General features: G+C 40.6%; 1 protein-coding gene across 1 annotated transcript in view; it reads left to right on the forward strand.

Moving 5' to 3' along the window:
- The first annotated feature begins 5766 nt into the window (after positions 1–5766).
- The window catches only part of PIP4P2 (phosphatidylinositol-4,5-bisphosphate 4-phosphatase 2), a 55633-nt gene continuing 47991 nt past the window's right edge, over positions 5767–13408 (forward strand). The window contains exon 1 of the mRNA XM_004697720.2: positions 5767–5791. Coding sequence (XP_004697777.1) covers positions 5767–5791 — 25 coding nt within the window. The remainder of the gene's footprint in view (positions 5792–13408) is intronic.

Raw genomic sequence — 13408 nt, forward strand, 5'->3', positions numbered from 1 at the left:
TCTCTCTCTCTCTCTCTCTCTCGTGCATGTGTGGTTCATTACTTCTTGACCAAGATTAAAGATAGGTCAGAAATCGCCCGTGCAATTTCTGTCCCTTGTTCCTCTTCTTAGAGCCACCCTCAGTGCAGCAGGGAGGAGTGGGAGGTGCTGCAAATCTTTCACAGTCATTCACAAATCCTCTCTGCTTGCTGAGAAACTGGGAGCGTTGCTCACCTTGGTATCTGCCCTTGAAAGTGCATCTTCAGCTGGAGAAGGATGCATCTCCTAACGTTCACTCACAGATGAATTCTCTGTTGAAACCGGGACCTATTCGGTCACAATGAATTTTGGCTAATCAACATTCCTATTATGTCCCAAACCCCTACCCTTCAGTATTGCTGATATCTGTAAGGAATAGGTGTGGACTAGCTGTGACTGAGGAGGAAGAACCTAACATCTGATAGAGGGAAGATGGGATATTTTTTATTCATATCTGGATGAGATCAAAATGAACTTTGAAAAAGTAATCAAAATAATAGTACATGTTTCTATTTTTTCTTCTCATGACAGAATTTTTAGAAATGTTTGCTAATAGACAAAGAAAGCTATTCAATGTAGTCAAAGATCTATCTTTGTTCTAAGCATTTTGGTGAATGCCTGTGTCTAGAAATAGGAGGGGCCATGAGCTATGGAAAATGGAGGGCAAGACTTTGAGAAACCACTTAGACTAGTGAAAAGGTCGGTCAGAGATGGCACCTGCAAATGTAACGTTAAGTGCCTCTCTCTTATTTGTGACTAGATAATGAGGAACGTTTGAAAGTGTAAGGAGATAAATTTGATGCAGTTGAAAAGATAAGCAGGTCATGTTTCCTGTAACAAAACTTTTTGCTGAGTTCAAGTCTGGAATTGGATCTGCTGTAGAGCGGGTTGAACTTGTTTGGTATTTAAATTTTCTATATAACACATTATAATTTGAAAAGAACATGGGAGAAATACATGAAATCATTGTGCCAAAAAGAAATTGGACAATTCTCCACCATTTCAGGCAGCATATGGTCACGTGAACCAATGGTGCTGAGACACAAGTCCAAGCTGCACTGAAGGTGTTGGTGTAAAACAATGCTGTAGGAATTGATGGGGCACCAATTGAGATGTCTCCTCCAGGAATTTTGGAAGCTAGCTATTTGGCCAAACAACTTCAAGAGATCCATATTTGTGTCAAGAAGAAGGAGTCCAGCAAACTGCACAACTTATCCAACAATATCAGTATGCACACACCAGTAAAATTATGCTGAAGGTAATTTAAAATAATTGCACCAGTACATTTGGGAACTGTCAAGAATTCAAGACAAACTCAGAGAAGGATGTCAAATAAGGATAACCTTGCTGGTGTAAAATATATCTTGGTTTAAAGCAGGAAGATGTTTACCTGTGTTTTATTGACTATTACATGATTTGTTATGTAGATAACAAATTATGCCTAACATTGTGAAGAATAGGAATTCCAGAGCGTCCAATTCTGTTCATATGGAACGTGTACATAGACTAAGAGGCAATTATTCCAATGGGATAAGGGAAACTGGTTTTAAATCAGGAAAGATGTGTGCCAGAGTGCTATCTTTTCACAATACTTATTCCAGCTGTATGCTGAGCAGCTAATAAAAAGATGGATTCTGTGAAGAAGAGTGTGGCATCAAGATTGGAGGAAGACTCATTAACAAACTGCAATAGGCAGATGACACAACCTTGACTGCTGAAAGGTTAGAGAACTTGAAGCACATACAGATGAAGGTCAAAGGCTACAGCCTTCATTATGGATAACACCTCAACATGAAGAAAATCAGAGTCTCCACAACTGGACAATTAAACAACATCTTGGTAAATGAAGAAAATATTTATATTGTCAAGGATTTCACTTTTCTTGGCTCCAAAAGCAATACACCCATGGAAGCAAAGAGGAAGTCAAACTGTATATTGCATTGGGCAAATCTACTGAAGAGACCTTTATAAAATATTAAAGAGCCAAAAAATGCCACCTCAAGGACTGAGGTGCACCTGATCCAAATCACGGTGTTCTCAGTTCTCCGATATGCATACGAACGTTGGACAATGAATAAGAAAGACTGAAGTCTTTGGATTATGGTGTTGGCGAAGGATAGTAAGGCCATCGTTGCAGCCACTGTGTCGATCCATCTAGTCAAGGGTCTTCCTCTTTTCCCCTGCCTCTCTGTTTCACCAAGCGTACTGTCCTTTGCCAGGCACCGATCTCCAAAGTACTTGAGAGGAAGTCTCAGCATCCTTGATTCTAAAAAGACCATGCTGGTTGTACTTCCAAGACAGGTTTTTTATTGGCAATATTTAATTTTCAATGTTCTCCATCACCATAATTCAAATGATCAATTCTTCGGTCTTCCTTTTTCTTCATATGCATATGAAAGGGTTGAAAATACCATGGCTTGGGTCAGACACACATTAGCCCTCAAAGTAACATCCTAGTTTTTCAACACTTTAAAGAAGTCTTATACAGCAGATTTACCTAATGCGATGCGTCCTTTAATCTCTTGGCTGTGGCTTCCAGGACCATTGATAGTGGATCCAAGCAAAGACAATCCTTGACATCTTGAATTTCTTCTCGGTTTATCATGATGTTACTTCTTGAACCAGTTGTGAATGCTTTGGTTTTCTTTACATTGAGCTGTAATCCATAACGAAAGCTGCAACCTTTGACCTTCATCAGCAAGTGTTTCAAGTCTTCCTCACTTTCAGCAAACAAGGTTGTGCTATTTGCATATTGCAGGTTGTTAATTAGCCTTCCTCCAATCTTGAGGCCAAATTTTTGTTATACAGCATCTCTGATGATTTGCTCAGCATACAGATTGAACAAATATGGCGAGAGGATATAACCTTGATGCACACCTTTCTTTGTTCTGTTTCCACAAGTGCCTCTTGATCTATGTACAGGTTTCAAATGAGCACAATTAATTGAATTTTCATTCATCTCAAAGCTATCTGTAATTTGTTATGGTCCACACAGTTGAATGCCTTTGCATACTCAATAAAACACCAATGAACATCATTCTGGTATTGTCTGTTTTGAACAAAATCCTGATATCAGCAATGATATCCTTTGTTCCACATCCTAGTGTGAACCTCTGGGAGTTCCCTATCAATGTACTTCTACAACTGTTGGATGATCTTCAGCAAAATTTCACTTACTTGTGATATTAGTGATCTTGTTTTATAATTAAAAATATTCTATTGGGTTGCCTTTCTTTGAAATGGGTATAAATATGGATCTCTTCCAGTCAAATGGCTCATAGCAGTCTTCCAAACTTTCTGGCATAGATGAGTGCTTCCAGTGCTTCCTCAGCTTGTTGAAACATTTCAATTGGTATTCCATCAATCCCTGGAGCCTTGTTTTTGCCTAATGCTCAGTGCTGCTTGGATTTCTTCCTTCAGTACCATTGGTTCTTGCTCAGATGTTACCTCCTGAAATGGTGGAATGTTTACCAGTTATTTTTGGTTCAGTGACTCTGTATTCTTTCCATCTTCTTTTGATGTTTCCGGCATCCTTTAATATTTTGCCCGTAGAATCATTAAATATTGCAAATTGAGACTTGACATTTTTCTTGAGTCCTTTCAGTTTGAGACATACTGAGTGTGTTCTTCCTTTTTGGTTTTCTAACCCTAGATTTTTGCACATTTCATTACAATATTTGACTTTGTGTTCTTGAGCTGCCCTTTGAAATTTTCTATCCAACTCTTTGACTCCATCATTTTTTCCATTTGCTTTAGCTACTCTCTATGATTAAGAGCAAGTTTCAGTGTCTCTTCAGTATCCATTTGATCTTTTTAATGGCCTTTTGTTTTCTTCATGTATGCTATTCTTGATGTTATCCCACAGCATATCAGATTTTCTGTCATTAGTGTTCAATTTCATGAGATGTTCTAAAAATTCAGGTGGGGTATACTCAGTGTCCTCTTTTGGCTCTTGTGGATTTGTTTTAATGGTCTCTAGCTTCAACCTAAACTTATATAAGCAATTGATGGTCTGTTCCACAGTTAGCCCCAGGCCTGGTTTTAGCTGCTGATACTGAGCTTCTCCATCATCTTTTCACTCAGATGTAGTCAAACTCCTTTCCTTGTATTTCACTTAGAGAAGTCCGGGCTTACAGTCCCTATTTGTGTTATTGTAAAAAGATAATTGCGATGAAGATGTCATTGAGCTTGCAAAGTCTTATCGTTGTATCTCCAGCTTTGTTTCTATCACCAAGGCCAAGTTTTTCCAACTACCATTTCATCTTTTTTGTTTCCAGCTTTTGTATTCTAATCACCAATAATAATCAAAGCATCTTGAGTGCACATCTGATCAATTTCACACTTAGACATTGATAAAATTCTTCTGTTTCTACATGACCAATCCAGCCCTTTGCTATGTGTGTTCCTTTCTAAAAACAGAAGTGTGAGCTCCCATCCCAACATAACTCTTTCATTTCAGGTTGAAAGTTAATGGGATTTTTTTCTTTCGTAGGCAATTCATACTATAGGTAGTGAAAATCAGTAGTGTTAGCAAAAGTTGTTAGCGTCTGTGGAATTAACCTGTTACTCAAGGTGATCCCAGAAATAACAGTCATATTATTGTGATCCATAGACTTTCACTGGCTGAATATTCAACATCATTACAGCATCCAAGCCTCCACTTCAGATGGGTAGTAACTAAATTTGCAGAGCATTGAAGTGGAATGCTTCTAGTGGTCTTTAATGTAGGCCCTGGGATTCTATATTGAGTAGGAAGTCACCTCTCTTGGAATTACAGTACTGGAATTCAAATGCAGTTTTAGATTAAATTCAAAGCAGATTTTTAAAAAACACCACACTTACATAATTAGGATGTAGTTCATTGACTGATGTATGCATTTGCTTTGCCAGGGTTATAGGTCTCTCGCTCACTGCCATCAAGTCAATGCTGGCTCATAGTGACTCTACAGGACGGGTCGGACTGAGTTTCTGAGCTTGTAGCTGTTGACCGGATAACTGCTTAGTGGAATAGAAAGCCCAGTCTTTCTCCCACAGAGCGGCTGGTTGTTTTGAACTGCTGACCTTACGGTTAGCAGCCCAGTGCATAACCACTGTGCCAAAGGGCACTTTGAGTTTTATAGATTGAATTTAGCAAATGGCTGTGATATTTGAATTTATGAGATTTTATCTGTGAAAAATGGAGTCCATTATCTGTCTATGTATTAATATAGAAATGTGTTTCGAGATATTTTGCTGTCATTTATAAAGAAAAAAGACATTTATTATAAGGATAGAGTTGATTAGAATTAGTTTATTTCACTCATTCATTAATCCATACTCTGTTGCAGAAGGTTACAACAGATATGCCTTTTCTTTCTGGCTAGTGGAGAAACAAGAGATATAAATAAGCCAAAAGCAAAGAAATGCAAAATGCAATGGGAGACAGTGCTGGCAATGCATCCAGTGATATGAGAGGAGAGATAAGAAGCTTAAGGGGGATTCAGGAAGTCTGAAGGCTTTCCCAAGGGAATAGGCTTGACTGAGGTCTGAAAGTTGAACAGGCATTCACTTGTTGAATTATGGAATTGAGAGAGCATTTTAGGCCAAGAAAATAGCATTTTTCCAATAGCAGGATAGAAGATGACGGGTACAAGAGACTGAAAGGTCAGTGTGACTCAAAGTGGAAATAGCAACTGGGAAAGGGCTGGAACACCAGATTTAAGTAGTCGATTTGATTGATAGTCTCCTCCCTGAATCTAGTCTGACCCCATGACGTCTTTTGACCTCGAAGAAGGTAAAAGAAATACCAGATGACTTTTGAGACTATGCCGGAAATGGTCTCACAGGTTTTGCCTAGGTCTCTTCTGAAGTACGTGCTAAGAATGGCACTTGCCACGTAAGAAGAATGAGTCATATGGAGAGACTACATGTAGAGGTAGCTGCTCAGATATGTAAGTAAGTTAAAAAGTCATCTTCAGATCACTTTAGCACTAACGAACTACTCTTAGCAACTATAGGAAACTCTAAATCCAAACCCTCCAACTGAATGAAGTTTACTAATCCACAGAATCACAAGAGATCACATTAGATTGTTTTAAGCTAATAATGTTTGGATGACTTGTCACATAGCAACAGATGACCATTGTTGGTTATGTCAAGCAAAGTTGCCTTTAACAAAGTATGACTTGAAGTCTGTGGCTCTGGTTTGTGTTTTAAAAGTCACTCTATCCATAGATTGGAAAATGGATTAGAGGCAGGGCTGGAGTGGGTGAGGTTGGGCGACTTGAGTAGCCATTTTAATAATTCAGGTAAATCTGGTGGCGTCTTATGAAGATAGCTTGGACCCGAGTGGTAGCAGAGATGGAGAGAAGTGAGATGATGGTAGGAAGGTAAATTTAACAAGAGGCAGACGTGGAAATGAGAAGGAGGTGGTAAGATCATCTCCTAGAATTCTAGCTTGAACAGCTAAATGATGTGATTGCCTACAGTGAGATAGAGAACAGCAGAGGATGACTGACTTGCGAGATCACTTAGATTTAGACATGATACATTGAAGCTGGACTGATCCGTAAGTGGTGGTGCTAGTTTTCTTAAGTGGACTCTGACTCTTGACAGTGTGTTGCAGACTAGAACTACTCCATTGGGTTTTCAAGGCTGTAAACTTTGGAAGACATATCATCAAGTCTAACTTTCAAGACACCTCTGGCTTGGTTTGAACCAGCAGTCTTTTGGTTAGTACTTGACCATGTGTGCAATCTAGGGACTCTATCTACAGGTATCAGATGAAGAAATCAGGCCTGCGTTGAAAATTAAAAGGAGAATTATTTGTATAGCAAACGCAAACTAAATTCACTGTGGAAAATCAATTCCAACTCCTATCAACCATATAGAACAGAACAGAACTGCTCCCTGGGGTTTTGAAACTGAATCTCTGTAGGAGCAGACAGCCTTGCCTTTCTCCTGCTGAGTGGCTGCTGAATTTGAACTGTTGACATTTGATTCAGCAGTCCCAACACTTAACTCACAGTGCCTCCCTGAGCTCCTTTATTTGGATACAGATGGTAGCTAAATGCGTAAGTCGGCATTCAGAGCTTTCTAACTCCCCACCAGAGTTCCATGGACTGTGCCAAGAAGAGAATGCGCATGTGCTAAGGTATTCACTGGACTGCACACACCAGAAGTCATGTCACGCCTCTCAGCCATCGGGGCAATTGAAGCCCTGAAGCCAACAGCCTTCAACTCTCGAGTAACTATGCGGATGTTGTACTTTGCTCTGTGTACCACAATGTGAGAACCTTTGGGCAGCTCCATGTGAGATCCGCTAAGGAGGAAGACTAGAGTAAAATGAGGAGAGAGCCGAGGACAGAGCTTGAGAAAATGTTTTCAATAACTCCAAAAGTAAAATACAAAAACGAAATAAGTTAACTCCTAGTTTGATAAATAAAATATACTCTCATACATCTTACATAGAAATCCACTAGAAGAAAGTATGTATTTATTTTTAAAAATCTACATAACACAATTGCCAGTTCAATGTTTCTGTTTGTTTTTTGGGTGTGTGTGTACATGTTAGGGATCACAAAACAAAACCAAAAAACCGCACTGCCATTGAGTGGATTCTGATTCACAACAACCCTATAAGACAGGGTAGAACTGCCCCTGTGGGTTTCTGAGACTATAACTTTTTACAGACGTAGAGCTTCATCGGTCTCCTGCACAGTTCCCTGTGTGGTTTCAAACAGCTGACTTTTAGTTAGCAGCCCCACTAATAACTACATCAAATGTACAAACATCACCATTATCACTGCTAAATTTTTCATGAAAATGAAGCGCACGAGGGGTACCCAAAAAAACCCAGAATTTTTTCAAAGCTATCTATTTACATCTTTTTTAACAAAACAACCTTATCACCTGCAGCGTACTCTCCATTACATTTAATACATTTGTCAAATATGTGATTCCATTCTTGGAAACACTTTTCAAACTCACATGTTTGGATCCCTCTTCATTCGTGGAAACAAAGAAGTCGCATGGAGCGAGGTCAGGTGAGTAAGGTGCATGGGGCAAGAGAGGCATGCTGTTTTTTCCAAAAACTGGCAAACTGAGATAGCTGTGAGCAGGGGCATTGTTGTGACAAAACCAGTCCCCCATCTGCCACAAATCAGGCCCTTTTTGTCACACACTGTTATGTAATCATTTCAGAACCTCTAAATACAAAGCTCGATTAACAGTCTGACCTGGTGGAACGAACTCCAAAGGCACTATGAGTCAACATTTTCGTCCATTTGGGAAGTTGATGGACAGCCAGAATGAGGTTTGGCATCAATTGACAATTTACCTTTTTTGAAACTAGAGGACCACTTGTACACGGGTTTTGCCCACAGCACTGCCCTTGTCAATTGTGTTCAGCATCACAACAGTTTCTGTTGCATTTTTCCTGAGCAGGAAACAAAATTTCACAGCCACATGTTGTTTTCTTAAATCAGCTATCCCAAAAAAACAAGGTTTGAGCAAAACTGTTTTTATGAAAAAAATTCACTGTGACCAGAGAGAACCTTCCCAGGCTACGCCACTGGGTGCACTGACTCAGAGGGAGTTGCTCCTTGCATGCCTACTGGGGAAATGCGTATTATGAAAGCTCTGCCCAGCAGACCTTTTTTCCGTCTTATTTTGGGGGGGAGGTGGGGGGAGGTACTCCCTCATTATTTCTTAAACACGTTGTTTTGTGCTTGGTGCAAGTTACATAGAAAATTAGTTTTCTAATCAGTAATTCCTGAACAAATGGTTCCAAGTCATAGGTCATGATCTCTGCAGCATGTCAGCACTTTCCCTATTTCCACTGACCTGGTTTCCTGGTGTCTTCCTGCTTCTCCTCCTTGGTTTTGGGCAAATGTTACGCTTTTTTCTCATTTAATTGTTTGCTCTTCCTGAGTGTTGCTGTTTATTTCATAGGCTCATCTAATACTGGCTGAAGGTGGCCTCCTGGACTCCCTTCAGTTTCTTATCTAGCGGGTTCCAGTAGTCTTGGGTATTACGCTGGAGTGTAGAGAAACAAAACTAGTGACACTCATACAAGTATAAAAAAGAACTTTACATCAAGAAGCCCTCCAGCCCAGTCCAGCTCCAGCCCGTGGGTCTGCTGCTAGCTGGGGCCTTCAGCCTCATGTAGCTATAGCCCGATGGCATGGAAAGATAAGGTGAGCAGGAAGCAGGAAGATTTCAGTTTGGTGCAAAGTCCTATCAATCCACATAGGTGGGAACCTGGCAGGGTGCTGACAGTGCCCAGGATCGGAAGCCCACATGGGGCCATTCCTAGAGACAAATACAGAACCCAAATCAGGAGGAAGGTGAAAGTCAAGAGAGAGAGAAGTTATCGCTGTCTCTCGCACAAAAAGGCCACACCCTTAGGAAGGCATTATCAGGATACCCCTTGATTGACACGTATCATGAAGGTGACATAAAATCTAATCAGCACATCTCATATAATAAATAAAACTTACTGCCATTGAGTTAATATTAAGTAGGACAGAGTACCAATGTGTGTTTTCCGAGGTCAATCTTAAGGGAGTAGAAAGCCTCACTATTCACTGTTCTATCTCAGAACAGCTGATGGTTTCGAACTGCTGCCCATGTAGTTAGCGGCCAAACTTGCAACCTACTTTACCAACAGGTCCTTTAGTTTTTTTTAAATTCTCTTATGTTCTAATCTAGAAAAATCTCAGATTAGAGATTGTATCTCAGTTTAAAATGGGATAAATGTAGGTTAATTAGCACTGTGTTATAAATGAGTGTAGACTTTCACAGAATTCGATCCTTGAATACATTGGGCAGTCATTTTTATTTCTAAAACTGGCAGTGGGTTGGCATAAAGAGATGACACAGACTCACACCCTTACCAATCAGGTTAGATTAAACTCTTAATTTACCCAGCATCCTGGAAGTTACATAATCACACTGAGCAAAAAGAAATGCAATACATTTGCCAGCAGCTTCCTGAGACTCCCGCAAGGCCCCAGTAGGGGTACATACCTGATGTGATACTGAGCAAGGTAGGGGTTGGCTGAAGATAAGAAGCTTCATGTTCCACTTAAGGGAATGTGTTCAAATGGTTCTTGGATAAATTCTGCTGCCCTGGGCACACATTCCCATGCAGGAAAAAGAGCCCATTGAAGTATGTCTATCTCATAATCCTTTCCCATTATTTTATAAGCCCACACTCCCAAGATTCTCTTATTCTACTCTGTAATGCCCACGTCTCCTACTTCTCTACCCATCATCTTTTAGAAACATTAATAAGGAAGTGTTTCATTGAATCATCAGCCTTTCAAATATTTAAGTCTCTATTATACTGTTGCAGCTGTTGGAAAGTTTACATTTTAGTAAAAGATACAGACAGTGGTCATTTTGGAGAATTAAGAAAACAAGATAGGAACTGTCTGGGGTGGAGTATATTCCAGAAAGGCATCTACGAGGCTTGAAAAGTGAGGGAGAGGGAGCCATTTGCAAATTTGTTGTTGAGTTGTCAGCAGGTCAGTTCTGACTCACAGGGACTTGGGGTATAACAGAGCGGAATTCTGCGTGGTCCTGCCCCACCCTCACAATTGTTGTTATGTTTGAGCCTGCTGTTGCAGCCACTGCCCCAGTTCATCTCATTGAGGGTCTTGCTCCTTTTCACGGACCCTCTACCAAGCATGAAGACTGTTTCCGAATACTGGTCTCTCCTGATAGCAGATCCAAAGTGAGATAAAGTCTTGCCATCTTTACTTCTAAGGAACATTCTGCCAAGACGGATTTGTTTGTTGTTCTGGCAGTCTGGGGAACTTTCAATATTCTTTCCCAGCACCATAATCACCAGTTGAAAATTTAGGGGAAGGATATTTCAGGTAGCAGGAATGGCAAGTATAAAGATTGCTGTTCAAACAATAAGAAGGACCGTATGTTAAGAAGATAGAAGAGGTAAAAGGAACAAACTAGAAAAGGCCAAGAAAACTCTGTAGGTCACCATTAGGAGACGAGGGTGGGGAGCATTCTAAGGGGGATGGGAGGCCATGAAGTTGTAGTGCAAAGAAGAGATGTGAAAAGTTGTACATTTTAACTTACAGTAGTTGGTGTGTGGAGAATAAATTACAACAACAAACACAAGCCCACTGCAGTGGGTTGTGCATTGGGCTGTTCACAGCAAGGTCAGCAGTCAGAACCCATAGCCCTCTGCAGGAGAAAGATGAAGATGAAGATTCATAGCCGTGGGTCCCCACCATGGGTCCCCCAGGGAGCATACTCCTCTGTCTAACAGGGTTGCCATGAGTGTGAGAATGGATTAGCCAAGGAAAAAGAGGAGACAAGATGGGTTAGGAGGCTATTCGAATCTAATAGTGAAGAGGTGATGGCTATCTGAACTAGGGTAGGGATGAAGCAGGCAGTGAGATTTGTTTCAAGACATAGTTTGAATTAGGATCAGAAGTACTTGTTGATGTATTGAATTGCTGGAAAGAAAAGAAATTTAAAAGTCCCCAAAATCACCTAATCAACTAGATTTTAGGTAGTGCTGTTACCCAAGAGGAGTTCGTGGGAGGCACAGAGGGTTAAGCGTTGGCCTACTGACTCAGATCCACCCAGAGTGTCCTGCTTCCAAAAGGTCACTACCTAGAAAATCCTAGAAAGCACACTTCTGTAGCACGTGGGTCACTGAGTTAGAATCAACTAGACTACAACTGGTTGGGCTTGTTTGGGCAAATGAGTGCAAGAGAGAGAGAGAGAGAGAGCGAGAGAGAGAAGGTTGATTGAGTCTGTGCAGCTGTGGGGAATGAGGACAGTGGAAATCAATGTTCTATTTTAGGCAGGATGAGTTGGAAGTCTCTGTTCATCATCATTCAATGGAGTTGTCTTTAGGCGATTGGATACACAAGTATGGAGTCTGAAGCGACAGGACTGGAGATAAAATTTCATTCCACAATCATCTGTTAAAGCATAATAATACTTCATTGTGTTGAGAGATGGTGCTTTCAACCTCCCATTAGTTCCAAGGGCTGTGCAAACTCTTTCCAGAAATGTCAACATTTAGGGCAGAGCATTCTGATAAAATCTTGTGAGATTTGTCAGACGGAGACCAAGGTTAAAGAGGAGAATTAGGCGGATGGGTGTTCCCAGCTATCTTCAAGGGTAGTGAGTAACCATCTGGGAAATAATCCAGTTGGAAACCTAATCCTTCCACTTCTGGGAAAAGCAGACAACCCTGGACAGAGCTTTGTGCTTAGCGGCTTCGTATTTCATTTTATAATGACTAAGAAGTATTGAACAAACAGAGAATGCCTTCAATGCCTCCTCAAGAGGCATACATTCTCCCCACTGTGCTCTGCTCTTCTGAGAGGGCATCACTGCTGCTCCTTTCCAGCTCCCTCTCCCCCCCCCCCCCCCAAGCCCTAAGTTGGAAGTGCTTTGACACATTTGTAGATATTTTCTTTCACCTGATTGCTATTGAAAAGCACATTTCTTTGTTTCTGTACAAATCATTCTGTACAAATGAATAATAACTGCAAAGTATGGCGTCTTTTCTTGGACCTCACATGAGTTTGCCAAGCACTGCATCGGTAGATTTCTTTTTATTCTTAGAGAACACCGCCACCCAGCCGTGGGTTGGTCAGGGCAAGAAGATTTAGGGCTTAGGTAGGGTCTTTCTTGTTCCTCTGCTTACTATCCATTTGACTTTGTAATAGTTACTTTATGTCTTGGGGCCCCAGTTTCAAAATTTGCAAAAGAAATTGCTTAAACTAGACTATCATGTCCTCCTCTGTATTTTATCGTCTATAGCAGTTGTTCTTTGTATGGATACATCTACCAGAATATGTCTAACACGCTATCTATCTACCTATTTATTTTAATATATCCAACACTTTAAAATGTAGGAGTTTATTATTAGTGTAGTGTTATACATTGGGCTACGATCTGCATAGTCACCACTTTTAAACCAACCAGCAACTCCGAGAAAGACTGGGCTTTTTGCTGACAGAATCAGTTACCATCTGGGCTGTGGGGGCGGGGGTGGAGGGGTGGAGGGCTCTATGAATCACCATTGACTTGTTGGCAGTGAGTTTGGGTTTGGTTTTTATTACATCCTCTTTGAATTCCAGTGCCCCTCTATTAAATTCCTTTTTCTTGCAGTGTCCTCTGTCGTGCGGACGAAATGTGTCAGGGGACATCAAAAAGTTCATCGATAAAAATGAATGAAAAGATACTGGCATTTTCCAGTATTGTGAACTGGGTGAAGGTTTACAGGCAGATCGCTAGTTTTCCATTCAACACTTGAGACACATTTTGTTTCAACCCATAGGTTGCACTCTCCTCATTGTGTATCATCATTTATCCTACTTCCTCTTTGCATACCCCGTTTCCATTTCTCTTTCTTTCTTTCTTT

Source organism: Echinops telfairi, unplaced genomic scaffold, assembly GCF_000313985.2.
Source record: "Echinops telfairi isolate 266 unplaced genomic scaffold, ASM31398v2 ScPeMD7_1;HRSCAF=3_0, whole genome shotgun sequence".
Classification (NCBI taxonomy): Eukaryota; Metazoa; Chordata; class Mammalia; order Afrosoricida; family Tenrecidae; genus Echinops; species Echinops telfairi.